Source organism: Dermochelys coriacea, chromosome 1 (genome assembly GCF_009764565.3).
Source record: "Dermochelys coriacea isolate rDerCor1 chromosome 1, rDerCor1.pri.v4, whole genome shotgun sequence".
NCBI classification, from domain to species: Eukaryota; Metazoa; Chordata; order Testudines; family Dermochelyidae; genus Dermochelys; species Dermochelys coriacea.
In genome coordinates, this window is record NC_050068.2 from 200,770,779 (window position 1) to 200,786,867 (window position 16,089).

At 44.8% G+C, this 16,089-nt stretch overlaps 2 protein-coding genes across 10 annotated transcripts in view; one reads left to right on the top strand and one right to left on the bottom strand.

The window, feature by feature from the left end:
• BOC (BOC cell adhesion associated, oncogene regulated) overlaps window positions 1–4,872 on the top strand; it is an 82,413-nt gene extending 77,541 nt beyond the window's left edge. For all 8 annotated transcript variants that reach the window (XM_043511932.1, XM_043511938.1, XM_043511946.1 and 5 more), the window contains 4 exons: window positions 50–258; window positions 960–1,033; window positions 2,277–2,470; window positions 4,138–4,872. In XM_043511932.1, the coding sequence (XP_043367867.1) occupies window positions 50–258; window positions 960–1,033; window positions 2,277–2,470; window positions 4,138–4,322 (662 nt within the window). In that variant the 3' untranslated portion in view covers window positions 4,323–4,872. The remainder of the gene's footprint in view (window positions 1–49; window positions 259–959; window positions 1,034–2,276; window positions 2,471–4,137) is intronic.
• The window catches only part of CFAP44 (cilia and flagella associated protein 44), a 77,895-nt gene continuing 66,665 nt past the window's right edge, over window positions 4,860–16,089 (bottom strand). For both annotated transcript variants that reach the window (XM_038412846.2, XM_038412824.2), the window contains 6 exons: window positions 15,306–15,436; window positions 12,008–12,124; window positions 10,780–10,981; window positions 9,850–10,010; window positions 8,609–8,743; window positions 4,860–8,036 (listed from right to left, as the gene is read on the bottom strand). In XM_038412846.2, coding sequence (XP_038268774.1) covers window positions 7,854–8,036; window positions 8,609–8,743; window positions 9,850–10,010; window positions 10,780–10,981; window positions 12,008–12,124; window positions 15,306–15,436 — 929 coding nt within the window. In that variant the 3' untranslated portion in view covers window positions 4,860–7,853. The remainder of the gene's footprint in view (window positions 8,037–8,608; window positions 8,744–9,849; window positions 10,011–10,779; window positions 10,982–12,007; window positions 12,125–15,305; window positions 15,437–16,089) is intronic.

The following is a 16,089-nucleotide window of genomic DNA, read 5'->3' on the forward strand; positions in this document are numbered from 1 at the left end:
TCAGTATTTAGTCTTCTTTCTCAGCTGCCTTTTTCTTCTCCCTCTTCAGAACAAACCATAGACCTGGGCTTCACTGGAACGAGGCTGCTGGTGTCCTCCTGCCAGTACACCATGGTGCCCCTGCGAGGGGTCCCCATTCCTCGAGCCAACGGGCAGCCCTATGCCAACAGTGTGCACCTGAACGGCAGCTGCCCCTCAGGTGGGACAGGCTACCCGAGCACAAAGTCCCGAGACTACAGTCCAGATGAAGTTCAGCAGGTACCTTCTCCCCCTGTGTTAACAACCAACATGTTGGGAGCTGGATGATGGGGGTGTTTCAGTTAAGCCCGGTCTGGCCCATTGGCTACTTGGGTTAGAACTCGCTCTGAGATTTCTATCTCCAGTCACTCCCTCTCCAGAGCTGGGGTACAGGTTGGGGGAGCAGTTTGCCAGGCACAGTGCCCAGTTAAAGGAGGCAAAGGAGGTTGGGAAGGGAAGTCCAGTTCTAGTTAACTTTGGATGGAAACACTAGGCCCCTGTGCCACAGATCCTGAGTCATGGGCAGAAGGGGAATAGGGAGGATCTTCATAGCTCCAGTGATTAGACAGAGGGGCCCCTTGAAAGGCCGGCTGGAGAAGTTAGCAAGAGATCCTGACTTCCTATCAATAAGAGCTCCTGGCCCAAACCTTGGCAGGGCATGCTGGGATTGTACAGGGGCTAAGATATAGGAGACCCCAGTCCACTAGTGCTGTTACAGAAATGTCGTTATCTGATGGTTCCGTGCCCAGTGTGAAATGAGTTTGTTGGTGCTCAGTCCAGTTCGCAGCAACAATTCTGCCCTCTCCCATCGAGAGGCAGGTTCATCACTGGCTGCCTCCATTGCATTGGTTCTGGAGTCCAGACCAGCATCCACCTCTTAAATCTGGCTTGGATTCTTGCTCTTCTAAGATGCTTTTTCCTCTTTCTCCTTCCAACCACAGGATGAGACCAACACCTTACTGCAGGGGAGGGTGCTGCAAAATGGGACTGTCCAAGGACACTATCAAACCTCCAGGTAAGCTCTGGATCATGGGACTCCAATGAGGGTTGTGCAGACAGGATATGCAGACATGGGACTTAGCAATGGAAAAGAGCTAGTTAGGTCAACTTCTCTGACATGCAGGATCGTTCCCACAGCCTATCCTCCAGGGATCTCTCCAGTCTAGTTTTAAAGTCCCACACCCTTCTCCTACCACCCTTCCCTTGGGAGACTAGTCCACACCCTAAAACATCTCACTGCCTAGGATTTTTTCCAGTCTAAATTTTCTCTCTCTGAATTCCATCTCATCCCTCCTAGAATGTAGAGTTGGCTGGCCTCATTTTGGAGATGACCAAGACCCACTTCTCCCCCTTTTTTGTGTCCTGAATGGGGATGGAGACTCAGACAGGTTAACAGGATTAATGCTCACATCCTCAGTGTTGATGAACTCCCTCAAAAGATGCCATCAGTCCAGTTCTAGGCTCACTGTAGCAATGCAGTTCACTGCTCAGATGTCAGATTATGGTTTCTATCACCCGTGACACTCCCTGTTCCTGCCATCTCCTCTCAACACCCCTGTTGACCAGGCTGTGACCAGAGCAGATTCGAAGACTCCAGGTTTTACATTAAAGTTAGAACCGGTTGCGAATGATTTTCTGAGGGAAAATTCCATGTCTGCAAAAATTAAAAATTTCCCCTTGTTTCTGGAATATTTCGATTTTGCGTTAGAATTCTTTTTTGTCTCAATTGGTGATGACATTTTTTTCAAAAATTTAAATTTTTTTGTGGGAGGGAAATTCAGTTCTTCCATCCAGCTCTAATAAACCCACTCCCCCACAAACACGCCCTGAAGTAGAAGGACAGACTGCACTCAACGTATCTGAAACCAGACATTGGGCCTGCCAGCCCTTGAGCTCACACTATTGTTTTGAGTTGTGTCTTTAGCCAGATGTTGGTTTATCAGATAAGGGTGTGTATCTCTGCCTAGTCTTTTTGATGTTTCATGAGCATCTCAATTCCCACCCCCTAACACACACACATTCTTCCCCCATTTGGGAGTCCTCACTTTGTTATTGCATGACGCTGATATTGTATTGAAACGCAGCCATATGGAAGGTGACATTCAATACAAGTCCGCTGTCCACCAAAAGGGAATCCTCTCGTAGCCCCTTCAGTTGGTTGGAATGCACCAATCACCATGTCCCTCTAACAGACTTCTGGGAAGGAGTACTTAGAGATGGGTACAGACAGTACCAACCCTTATCTGTCTTTCTATCAGGCTCTCTGATGCTAGACCAGAAGACAGTTCCTTCCTCTGTAGCCTCCCAGATGACTCCACCAATCAGCTGCTCCAGCCGCATGATGATTGCTGCCATCTTCAAGAACAACTTGTTGGCCTATATCACCCAGTGACGGGAAGCAAGATAGGAGGCCCCAGTCTGGAAGCCCTGCGAGATCCCACGTTCCACAGAGGTCAGTGGGCAGGAGAGCTCAATGCTTGGTGCTGCTATACGTGTTTAGGTTGATCTTGAAAGAAAAGTATCAGTCTGGGAAGACTTTTCCAAGGCTCTTGGAGGGCAGGGCTGAAGGCAACCTATCATTTTTAATGCTCAGCACTATTTTGCTAGAGCAGTATTTGAATGTCACAAAGGGCATAAAAACATAAGAACGGCCATACTGGGTCAGGCCAATGGTCCAGCTAGCCCAGTACCATGTCTTCCAACAGTGGCCAATGCCAGGTGCTTCGGAGGGAATGAACAGAACTGGGTAATTATCGAGTCATCCATCTTGTCATCCACTCCCAGCTTCTTAGGGACACCCATTCATGGATGTAACCTTCACAAACTTATCTAAATCTTTTTTGAACCCATTTATGGTTTTGGCCTTCTCAACATCCCCTGGCAACAAGTTCCACAAGTTGACTGTGCGTTGTGTGAAGTACCCCCTTTTGTTTATTTTTAACCCGATGCCTATTAATTTCATTGGGTGACCCAGTTTTGTGAGATCCCTTTGTAACTCTTTGCAAGTCTATTTTGGACTTAACTATCTTGAATAATTTTGTATCATCTGCAAATTTTGCCACCTCACTGGTTACCCCTTTTTCCAGATAATTTATGAATATGTTGAACAGCACTGGTCCCAGTACAGATCCCTGGGGGGCATCACTATTTACCTCTCACCATTCTGAAAACTGACCATTTATTCCTACCTTTTGTTTCCTGTCTTTTAACCAGTTACTGGTCCATGAGAGCACCTTCCCTCTTATCCCATGACAACTTACTTTGCTTAAGAGCCTTTGGTGAGGCACCTTGTCAAAGGCTTTCTGAAAATCTAAGTAAACTGGATCACCCTCGTCCACATGTTTGTTGACCCTCTCAAGAATTCTAGTAGATTGGTGAGGCAAATTGGTGAGCTGTGTTGACTCTTTCCCCAACAAATCGTGTTCATCTATCTGTCTGATAACTCTGTTCTTTACTATAGTTTCAACCAATTTGCCTGCTACTAAAGTTAGGATTACTGGCCTGTAATTTCCAGGATCACACAGCAACGTGAGGGGGCCAGAATAGCAGGTAGAGACCATAAAACTGGCCCAGCATACTGGAGGATGGGGCATTTATTTAGCGGAATAGGGGTTCCTAGCACTCGCTGATTCTCATTGCTCTGAGACCTTACACCCAGGGAACTACCTGGTCTGCACCATGGCAGGTACCTAACCTGGCTGGAGATGTACCTGAGACATGTACTCGGCCACTGCGGTGCCTTAATCCTTCCAGTGCTTGCACTTGCTAGACTGTCAGTCAAATAAGTACATGGGAAGACACACAAGTTCACAGTTCATGAAAGGTTAGAGTGATCCATTCCGAAGGGGGCTGATCCACTAAACAATTCTTCCTGGTGAGGGAAACAGGTCAGTCAGTGTCAGGTGCCTGGTGGAGGAAACAGGTCAGTCAGTGTCGGGTGCCACAGCTATCCGCATAGCAACTGTGTTGAGAACCAAGCACCACATCACTTTCTCTTTGCCAATAGGAGCCGTTGTTAGAAGGTGGTTTGGAGGTAGCAGCTCTCCTGGCACGTTCATGCGCTGGTCAAAGCTTTGTTTTCTTTGGTTGTAATTGATTCTTGCTCCCTTCTCTTCTCAGGTACCCCTTGCTGCCTTGGCCTGGTGCCAGTCGAAGAAGTAGAGAGGCTAGATTGCTGCCAGCTCAGAGGAGAACGGTGTCCCCAGAACACAGCCATCACTTGTTTGGGGCAGGACCCAAGGAAGCATCTGCGCAGCAGCCCTCCAAGGCACATGCCCTTTGAGACTCCTCCTCCCACCAGTTAGAGACAAAGCTGCCTTTGCAAAAGACTATTGTTCTAAAGAGAGAGAGACTGGGTATTTATTTTTGTATAACAGCCTTATTTATATATTTATGCACTTGTATATAGATGTATATGTGCCTTTTATAATGCTATTGAGACAGAGGGGAGCCTGTGCAAGGTAACAAGGAGGAGACAAGAAACTGGGGCATCTGCCAGCGATGGCATCAGGCTGTTTATCAGAACACAGCCCAGGAAAGACAGCCTTCTGCTCAACACAAGCACAAAAGACATCACAGGACATTGGGCCAAGCACAGCTGCGAAGAGGAGACTGGTCTAAGGTATTTTTTTTGCAGCAGGGACTAGGTGAAAGATGAGTGCAGAAAAGAGGGTCCCTTTTTCTCTCCCAGCTGGAAGGGATCTCCTGGCGACATGCCCCTCAGCATGGATCGAAATCGTATACAATACATATTGGCATTAACAACCCTTCACATACACGCCATCTGTAGTAGCGTATCTGCAAAGACAAACCCCTGCTTTAACAGCTAAAATAAAGGCTTTCGTCTTCTCTGTGGTCTGCTGTACACTAAATACTCCTATGCTGAGCCCAGTCTCCTTCCTTGACAAGAGCAGGGGAGGGGAGATGTTTTCCATGAGTTACTGCTTTACACAGGGCCTCCAGCTGGTTCCTCTAAATCCAGGAGTCGGCAGAAGAGGTGAGGCCCAGTCTGGCTCCAGGTGAAACCCGGACAGAATGCCCATTGAGGGAACAAGGTCGGACCTTTGAAGGAGCTGGAGAGGTGGGGGTTCTATCTCCATCTTTGTGAACAGAGCTGCACAGAAAAATGTATCTTTTGTGCAGACTCTCCCTGTTTTCTTTTTCATTTTCCTTATTCCAAAAGCCTTTAGCATCTGTGTCCGTAGGTAAAGATGCCCTTTTGAATGGTAGCTGAAGGTGCTCGGCCCTGTCCAGGAGAAGGCCTATAGGCCACAAGCAGACAGTACAAGAAACACTAGTTGTATTGTTATGGGTGCAACTGCACTACACTTGCCCAACTGGGATCTTTGCTGTTCTTCATTTCTGCTCACTGGCTCCAACTGCTTTACGTTATTTAGGACTGAAGCTTCCCACGCTCTGTTCTGTCATGCTGTTGCTTTGCTTCTCCTCCAACCTGAGAGTGGTTTGCAAGTTTAATCCTGGTTCAATTTACACAAAACACCTCACAAAGAACAACCTGGGACAACCGCAAAAGGGGCAGAAAGCCCGGGAGGGTTGATTGGTTGATTGAGTTTAGTTGGTTCAAAAAGGGCTCTGGACCACTAACGTCTAGGACTGGGCTACACCTGCCTTAGAATGAAACCTAACCACTTGATGACCAAGGCAATGAGATAGCAGGAGTGCGGTAGTCCATAGTTAAAGAATGACCAGATTCCAGGAGAAGGGAAAGGAAGAAGAAAACAATGACACATCCAGCCTAATTCTCCTCTAACAGGCTGGACCAAGTCCATAGTTACCCCAATGTCAAACCAGCATAAGAACAGACTGAGGCCTATCGCTGCTAAAAACACACCAGGTGCACTTTTCCCTAACACTGACTTCAGTACCTCAGTTCATTGCAGTGTCTTATTTCTACTGAGCCGAGGCAAATAGCAAAGTCTGTGATTTAGTCATGGCCTTCCCTAATTTGGGCAACATTTAACCCTTCAGACCCTGAAGAAGTTCATCCACAGTGTACAGCATACTTGTCTTGGGCTCCTCCAAATACCTTATTCCCCCCTTTCACAATGTGTCCTCCCCCCACCCCCGCAGAGTGGGCAGGAGAGCATCTGTGGTATTGGGCTAGCCTACTCTTCAGCAGACAGCCGGTGGAACATGCTTCTCTCGGAATACGTGCCCAGTTGCTCTTTGACAGGACATACTACATCACAAGTTGCAACTTTAAGAAACCCATTAACTACACCTAAGTACCAAAGATAGAGCTGAGGAGTGCAATTTCCAGTGGGTAGATCTCACACATCAAAAATTGCTCCCATTTGAACAAGGGCTAAGAGCACATCCAGCATTTGTTCAATGCAAATCACTGTAGCACATCACTAACACTGTTCAATGATTGTATCTGGAGCACTACCTAGCCTCTTCTATTGCCAAGACTATGATAAAGATTTAAAACAAGAGGAATGAATGTGAGTTGGGACTCCATTTTTACCCTCTTTCTTACCCCCTCCTTTTCCTTTATTACCTGTATGTACTATTATTTAAAATTTGCACCCAACCAACAGTGTTCTGACTGCCCAAGATGACCAGCCTCCAGTGCATTCTTAATGTCTTTCTTTCTTTGCAGGTTAACAAGGGTTACCCTTTGTAACTAGTCCTAGCTGTCAGGGCACCCACTATCAAACCAAAACAAAACTTTAAGGAAATCTTTTTAGCCTTGCATTGCCAGCTATGATACTAATATAGGATACCAGAAGGCTGCTTAGTCCACCACCCTAAAGCATAACAAGATCCAATGGCTGACAACTGAAGTCAGGGAAATTCTCTATCGCTTTAACTCCAGATTGGATGGCTTTCTAAATGCTATGCGCCAGTTCAACCACAAGTGCTTGAGTTTGATGCAAGGATCAGCGGGTGACATTTTATGCCCTGTGTTATGCAGGAGGTCAGACTAACGGTAACAATTTCAAAAGCCACCTTAGTGACTTAAGCATTTAGACGCCTAAGTCACTTTTGAACATTTTATCCTACATAATCATAATGGTCCCTTTTGGCCTTAAAAAAAATCTGTGTGTATACTAGCCTCCAAACACTCCAACCTACTTACAAACTTTTATTATCTACAGTATGATGCCAGCTTCAAAACTGACTTTACATATTTAAAATCCATGTAACTCCTTCCCATTCTTTATGCATATTATCCTATAAGGGTATGTTGGTTAATTAATAGAGTTAAGAATTAGCCATGACACTCAGCAGAAGAAGATACAAAATGGACCATGTTTCAAGAGACATAAAAAGGAAGATCTACCCTGCTCACTGGAAGACAAGGAAGTGAATAGGTGACAGCAAGATACTGGGCCCTTGATTAGTCTGGGGCAAATGAGCTGTGCACAACTGTACCCCAAGGCAGGTCTGACTGCTATGAAGAATAGCTTGTAAAAGCCATGGGAGCATAGAATGGGTCCTTATTGCAGAAGTGCAGACTTTGCTTAAAGGGTCCATAAGACTGCATCTAATCAGGATGTAAACACAGCCATTTGCTGCAGCTCACCAGATGCAGCCTGTGATGCTCTAGCTGGCTCTGAATGGAAGTTCAAAAGGGAGCATTGCATACTGGGATCTGCAGTGTTTACAGTCCCTCTGTATTAATGATGCCCTATGGATGACTGGCAATATGGAACCCCATGGGAGAGTGCAAACAGGAACAAACCTTTGGCCCAAACTTTGACATCCTGCATGTTATTGGGACTGGTGCTGGTTGCAGACCGGGCCTCTCGCTGACATATGCCCATCACCAGGGAAATGTCTAACACATGAGGCTAGTGACAGAGGGAACTTTAGTTTAGTATCTTGGTATCAGGTGGAGGCTGAGGTGGTGGGAAGATGCGCCCATCTTTTCTGCTTAAGAGTGTGATTTCCTCCTTGAGTACTTCTGCCTCCTGGGCCTGGAGTTGGACCAGTGTAATCAGCCTCTTTCTCTCCTGGATCTCAGCTTTCCGGGGGCCTTGGAATTCTGCTCCCTGTAGGAAGAATGAAACAGAGCTCCCTTTAAGCACCGGGGAAGGCATGGCTTCACTTCAGCTGGGAAAGCAAAGCCTTCCCCTCACCAACCCAGGCTTAGGACAGGTTTACACCTTCTCCACTCACATCTGACGACCACTCGGTAAGTGACAGTTAATTCAGTGCTGGGCCTTGGAGCAGGCACCACAGATAGCACGGGGGAAAGAACACATGTCATTTCACTCAGATCACTCTGGACAATGGACTGGGGTGGACTTGCTGAGAGGAAAATCCCATCCAGTCTCCTTCGATCAGAAATATGGTGGTTGCATTGCAGTGGTAAAAGGATGGCACGGCCTTAACAAAGGGAAATCTGGGCATGGCCTGTTCCAGCAGGCATATGGATGAATGCCACCCTGCTGCAATACAAATTGGAGTTGCTGCTCAACTTTTACCATGAGCATCATTACTCCAGATCACTAAATGCTGATGGCAGTACCAGGAATTATAAAGGTGTCCTAGTGGGAACAGACAAATGCCTGTTACTAAACTGTCATGACCAAGGCTTAGGCAGAGCATCAGGAAAGTTTACCAAGTTATTCTGCAGTGCGTCCAGCTTCATTTCAAGTCCCTGCTTTTCAACACAGAAGCTGTTCAGCTGCTGCAGCTTGCTGGTGTTCTCTTTCATCAGCATCATCAGCCGTTGCCGCAGCTCAAAAATCTTCTCCTGGGATGGAGGAAAGTTGAAGGAAACCCTCTTCTTTTTTTAAGTGGTAAATACCATAATATTTGCAAGGAGTAGATGTTTCATAATGAACCTGCTCCCACTGAAGTCAATGGCAAAACTCCCTGGGCCAGATCCAGATCCGAGTTACACCGATGTAAACTCAGAGAAACTCCAGTGAAATGTAGTGAATTACCCCTATCACATCTGAGCCCAAATTCTTGCCCAAAGACAGTTTTGCCATTGATTTCTTTAGAAGGAGGTGACAGGAAGATACAATGTATCAAAAATACATATGTAGGCTTGGATGTTTTATTGGGCACTTCTGGGAGAAACAACAACATTCTGGTCAAATACCTTACAATTAAAAGCAGACAAGAGTGTGTATGTTTATATGGGAGGTTTTCCATGTCTCTTGGCCTTTGCAATCACTCTTAAATTTGTTGCACATGTTCCCTATGGTTTTCATATTTTTTAAATGACATAAATAACACCTGGGTATTCTAACAATAACTGGAAGGCGGTTGCAGTTTACAAAGTAATCGCTGGGTCTCGGGCTGAATAAATGCTTAGATGTAGAGGGCAAGCTCTTAGTAGCAAGTAGGCTGAGGAGTTTATTAGCCCAGGAGATGGTTGGGGACTTATTAGGAAGTATTTTTTTAATTATTTGTATTCCTGTACCACCCAGGAACCCCAGGCATACACCAGAACACAAAGACTGTACCTACCTAAAGCACTTATGAGCTAAATTCAATATTACAGCTGTGATTTTCAAAGGAAACTTAGGGTATTAGGTTCTGAATATCAATTGAAAGTCAATGGGAAGGACACCCTAGAAATACCTTAGAAAGACAGAAACTGAACTCAGGAAAATAGTGACTATATGTCCTGATTCTCCAGTACAAAACAGCAAGTGTAACAGCAGTTTGGGGCAGAAGCAGAAAGGATTTGGGGATATGGGAGGGAATAGGGTGTGGTGAAAAGGGGGAAGAGAAGTTGAGAACCCCCACTGAAGAGACTTTTATGCAGCTATTCAGTTTCTAGGCAAGTGACTTCCTTGTAAATGCAGCTGTATCACTGGCCTGGGGACCTCTGTCCCTGCTCCTTACCTCCCACCTTTTGAGTTCCTGGGCTTGTATGTGCTCTTTCTCCATCATTTTTATCTTTAGCTCTTCCAGGTTTGTGTTAACAGAGAGTGTCTGCAGGGCTTCCAGGTCCACCACCCGGCCAAACTTCATCAGCATCAGTTGATTACAGTTCTCTTCCAGTCCTAACAGAACAGTCATCACATTTAACATATGTATTCGGAAACCTTTTTCATAGGTGAATAATAAGAGCTAGCATATCTGTGGGGATGTAGTTGCCTAGTGGATAGAGCAGGGTGGACTGGAACTCAGGAGACCTGGGTTTAGTTCCCAGCTTTGCTAGTAGCTGATCTTGAGCGAGTCACATCAATGATACAGATTCCTTCCCTTTGTAAAGTGCTTTGAGATCTACTGATGAAAAGAGCTAGATATTATTATTATTATTATGGCTTATTTCATCTGAGGGCCTCAAAGCATTTTAAATACATGTAAAGCCTCAAAAAAAACCCTACATGATAAGTATATGTTTTTAAACAGAGGAGGAAACTGGCATAAAGAGGTTAAAGTGCTTTCCTGAGGACCACAGGATTCAGAGTGAGAGGCTGGAATAGTAGCCAGGAGTCCTGATGCTCTAACCAGCACTTCTTCGTATCATTCATTATCAATGTATATCATTGAAAAGCCACTGATGCTCTGAGAAACAGTTCTACCGCTTATTTCTGCTGTGTGGTCATTATGACATCAGCACCATCTCCACAGTAGCCCACTGGGATATCGGTGTCGGTGCAGGAAGCAGAGGTGAGAAAGGCAGCTATTGAATTAATTCACAGCCAGCAATGCGTATACATTAAGCACAGATGCATGCAAGATGAGATGCCCATCCCTATAAGGTGGAAAGAGACCTAAAATGCCATACACACAGCAGATAAGACCAAACTGTGCTTAGGAACTCACGCTGGATCCTTATCTCTATCTCCCTCCTGTCCCGGAGGAGCTCCTTATGCTGCTGCCGGGCCCGCTTGTAGAGCTCCCTCTGATCCAACTTCTCATGCTGCAGGACCATGATCCTTTGCTGCAGATACTCCAAGGACTGGTTGGTAAATACCAACGTCTGGGACAGGTCAGTGGGTAACTCCCCATTTACCATGTACTCCACCTGCCAGAAATAGTCACAGACAAGGCTGATGACTGCATGTTACTGGCGTTGGGAACTCAAGTCAGCGGTCTGGTTGGCGGACAAGTGATTATGGCACAGCCATTGTGTGAGGACAGCATGCTGTTTTAAACACAACTGGCAGAGTACAGCCTAAGGAAAGCCCATTCCCAACAAGGCAGACCCCAGCATGATCAGAGCCTGCTTATAGCCCTGCATGGACTCCAACACAGATGCTCGCTCAGGTTTCCACCTTTGGCAATTGGAATGGAGCTGGGAGGCAATTCTTTACCCAGCTGCCGGCACGCTCCAGCAGCCTGGGGTCTGCAGAGCTATAAGGCCAGTTCTGACACATTTCTGTCCTTCATTTCTGACCAAAGAGCTATTTTAATGAAGGAAGAGAAAGCAGGCAGGGGAAGCAGGGACTGCCCCAAAGGCACCTGGGCGAGAGCCAGCAGGGCCTGTCCTATTTTTTCAGTGGCCTCTGCGTAAACCTCCAAGCATGACACAAAATAAAGTAACAGCAAAAAAGCACCCAACCCAGAGGAAAAAGTAACACTGTGTCGAGTTTGTCTCCCTGCTTTCAAATCACCTCTGCTGGGACAACATCTGTGAATTAATACATTGTGCCCAATCTGCCAGTCTTTACTTGCACAAAACTCCCATTGTCTTCAATGAGAATTTTGCCCACATGAAGACTCCAAGATCAAGCCCTTAGCAGACTTCTGACCACAAACCTACACCAGACTTGACATGGTCACTCAGCATGTCTGGGCTGTCTGGCCTTACTACTCAGCGTATTCCTTTAGTGGTCCAGCAGGAGAGGGGCAAACAATTCTACTTTAACAACAACTAGATATTCCAAGTCAGGCCAGGGTCCCATAACGCTGAGAAGAAAAACTGCAAGCAATGAACTGTGGAACGATGAGACTAATACTGCTACTGTCACAACCTGGCCTATTTTCCATCTGCTTGGAATTGTCTTGCTGCTGCTAAACCAAATGCAGCGCGCACACACTCTTGCATCACCTGATGTAGCTTCAGAGGCACTACAACATGTAGCTCATTCAGTCTCTGCTGTTTCTCCCGTTGAAAGGCCTCCAGTTCCCCCTCAGCTGTGTCCAAGCTGGCTTCCACCACTTTCACCTGCAGAGATGCAAGCCACATACTGATGTGAGGACTTCATAATTTGGACCTAAACCAGCCACCATGGCAATGGTGATCGAGGGCTGCTCTGGGACTGGCTAGAAGTAGGGTCCCAATTCATCAAATTTGTACTGTTTGGTTACATGTTAAAGTGAAGGCAACTTTTGTCTAGTTTAAAGGTAATGTGATATGGAAGGGCCACACTATTTTGTTCTGTCTTGTTATCTGTAGTGAACTTCCCTGCCCAGTAATAGGATCATCTCCTTTCTAAAGTGAGGTTCTATGCTGACTGTATTGATGCAAAGGTGGCTTTCTTACACCGTAAATCCCCTTCACTGTGCATATCAGAGTGACATAAGAACGGCCATACTGGGTCAGACCAAAGGTCCACCTAGGCCAGTATCCTATCTTCCGACAGTGACCAATGCCAGGTGCCCTGGAGGGAATGAACAGAACCGGTAATCATCAAGTAATCCATTCCTTGTTGTCCATTCCCAGCTTCTGGCAAACAGGGGCTAGGGACACCATCCCTGCCCATCCTGGCTAATAGCCATTGATGGACCTATGTTCCATGAACTTATCTAGTTCCTTTTTGAACCCTGTTATATTCTTGGCCTTCACAACATCCTCTGGCAAGGAGTTCCACAGGTTGACTGTGTGCATTTGAAAAAATATTTCCTTTTGTTTGTTTTAAACCTGCTGCCTATAAATTTCATTTGGTGACCCCTAGTTCTTGTGTTATGAGAAGAAGTAAACAACACTTCCTTATTTACTTTCTCTACACCAGTCATAATTTTATAGACCTCAGTCATATCCCCCCCAGTCATCTCTTTTCAAAGCTGAAAAGTCCAAGTCTTATTAATCTCTCCTCATATGGCAGCCGTTCCATACCCCTAATCATTTTTGTTGCCATTTTCTGAACGTTTTCCAATTCCAATAATCTTTTTTGAGATGGGGCGACCACATCAGCAAGCAGTATTCAAGATGTGGGCATACCATGGATTTATATAGAGGCAATATGATATTTTCTGTCTTATTATCTATCCCTTTCATAATGATTCCCAACATTCTGTTCTCTTTTTTACTGCCGCTGCACACTGAGCGAATGTTTTCGGAGAACTATCCACAATGACCCCAAGATCTCTTTCTTGTGTGGTAACAGCTAATTTAGACCCCATCATTTCATATATATAGTTAGGATTATGTTTTCCAATGTGCATTACTTTGCATTTATCAACACTGAATTTCATCTGCCATTTTGTTGCCCAGTCACCCGGTTTTGAGAGATCCTTTTGTAGCTCTTCGCAGTCTGCCTGAGACTTAACTATCTTGAGTAGTTTTGTATCATCTCTAAATTTTTCCACCTCACTGTTTGCCCCTTTTTCCAGATCATTTATGAATATGTTGAATAGGACTCGGCCCAGTACAGAACCCTGGGGGACACCCCTATTTACCTCTTGCCATTCTGAAAACTGACCATTTATTCCTACCCTTTGTTTCCTATCTTTTAACCAGTTACCAATCTATGACAGGACCTTCTCTCCTATCCTATGACTGCTTACTTTGCTTAAGAGCCTTTGCTGAGGGACCCTGTCAAAGGCTTTCTGAAAATGTAAATACATTATATCCACTGGATCCCCCTTGTCCACATGCTTCTTGAGCCTCTCAAAGAATTCTAGTAGACTGGTGAGGCATGATTTCCCTTTACAAAAATCATGTTGACTCTTCCCCAACAAATTATTTTCAGCTGTGTGTCTGACAATTTTGTTCTTTTCTGTAGTTTCAACCAGTTTGCCCAGTACTGAAGTCAAACTTACCGGCCTATAATTACCGGGGTCACCTCTGGAGCCCTTTTTTAAAAATTGGTGTCACATTACCTATCTTCCAGTCATTTGGTACAGAAGCTGATTTAAATGATAGGTTACAGACCTACAGTTAGTAGTTTTGCAATGTCACATTTGAGTTCTTTAGAACTCTTGGCTGAATACCATCTACCCACTTTAGTGACTAAAATAATAAGCTTTTACTTCAATTAGTCCTGCAGAGTCCACAAGCTAGGGGAAGGGGGCTGGATTCTATTCTGGCTCATGCATCATCAACAACCTTGTTCTAGTAAATTCTGCTTTGAGGATGTTGATGCAATGTGAGAAGAAAAGAAAGAACCCAGCTTGATTCTCAGATCCCAGGGTGAATGTGTGGTGTTGAGATTAGAAAAATCTTTATCAAACAAACATACAAACTCATACTGAGCACACTGGATTGGGTATCCTTGAGACACAGTAAAAATGGACCCTTACACAATGCTGTTTTTTGCAGAGTAGTTTTTCAAAACAGAATCTCACTTTAAATTAAAAAAAAAAACATGTTTTTGAATTAATAAAAAAATAAACTCCCAGATGAAAAAAGAGCCCAAGAGCTCAGAATGAGTTAATGTTAAAAGATTAAATCAAAAAGATTGCAAATTACATTTAAATAAATTTAAGGGTGTGGGATTTTTTTTTAAATAATATTTCAACAAAGCTGAGGTTTATTTGTTAGTTACTATTGTGATGGGTGTTCTAGAAATACCTAAGATGGGGGAAAAATGTTGAATGATGCAGCAAAGTGATCCATATCCTCAGCTGCTATAAATCAGTGTAGCTCTACTGACTTCAATGGAGCTATGCTGATTTTCACACTCTGAGAATCTGACCTGATATCTTTACACTGGGACCAAACACTAAGGGAAGATGCATAAATTATATAGTTTCAGATGTATCATGCAGTCAAGCTATAAAACAGAGACAGCAAATAACTGCTGCAAGAAATTTCATTTCTCAACAGTGATGCGTTTTAGCTCAAGTGCATTACATGTCACTTCACCCGCCACTCACACAATGGAATATCGCAGCTGTGTAGCACAGCAACACTACATACCACTTTATGACAGGATGTGAAGATCAGTGTATCAAATTGCTATTAAAAGGAGAATTTATCTGGGCAGAATGTAATCAGCCTCATTGCAATTTTGCCAGGTCTTTGCCCAAAAATCATGCCAAAAGTGCCAGTGTATCTTCGATGACTTTGAGAAGTTAGGCCCTTGGTTTTAAGTCTCAATGAAAAGATAACAACTCGAGTACCATGCCTTTCCCATCCACACATAGCAAATGAGCCTTGCTGGGAAGTTGAGAGCCTACTGTACCTTTTTAGCCAAGGCATCATATTCCTTTTTGAGATTATCAATAACTTTCTTCTCCTCCATTAAGGCTTCCTCAATGTCTAGCCGCTTCTCCCGGAGCTGAAGAGTGTTTTCGAAGAGTCCCTCATCACAGTCTGAGAAGGAAGGTAGCTTGGAATTAAACCCGAGGGGTGGCAGCTTTGGTTTAGTTTTGATTTCACTATATTTATAGGTGGGACTAGTAGCCCCACCTAAGATTGCCTGACATTTCCCATTATAAGACCCGGTTTTCAGTTTCTATAACATTGCCAAGCTTTAACTCTTTTGGGCTGAAATTTTCCATCCCAGGAGCCTGCCTCATGCTGACTCATTTGGGAGAATTTCAGATGCAATGCTTCAGCCATTTCCAGGAACAAGACTAGGGAAAAAATCTTGTTTTGCTATGTTAAATTCTGGAAGTCTTTTTTTTTTTTTTAAAAAAAGATTATCTAGCACCCCCTTGCATTGAGCAAGAACCTGGAATTTGATATGGGGTGACCTTTGTGTCAGGGATCTAAATTCCCCAAAGATTCCATTTGTACTGAGCATGCACCAGCCCTGGGCTAAAAGCAGGGCCTTCCCTGCAATTGCATCTAAGGACTGCTGTGAGCCATTCCAGGTCTCAGCACCAGAACTAAGAGCAAGAAGCCTATCTCTCTTGTGTTTTCAATGATCTCCCGCACCAGGCTGAGGCAGCATGAGATAGGAAGCTGTCTGATTTGAACAGAGGGGACAAGAGCTGGATCTGCAGGGAGAGATGGGGAGTACA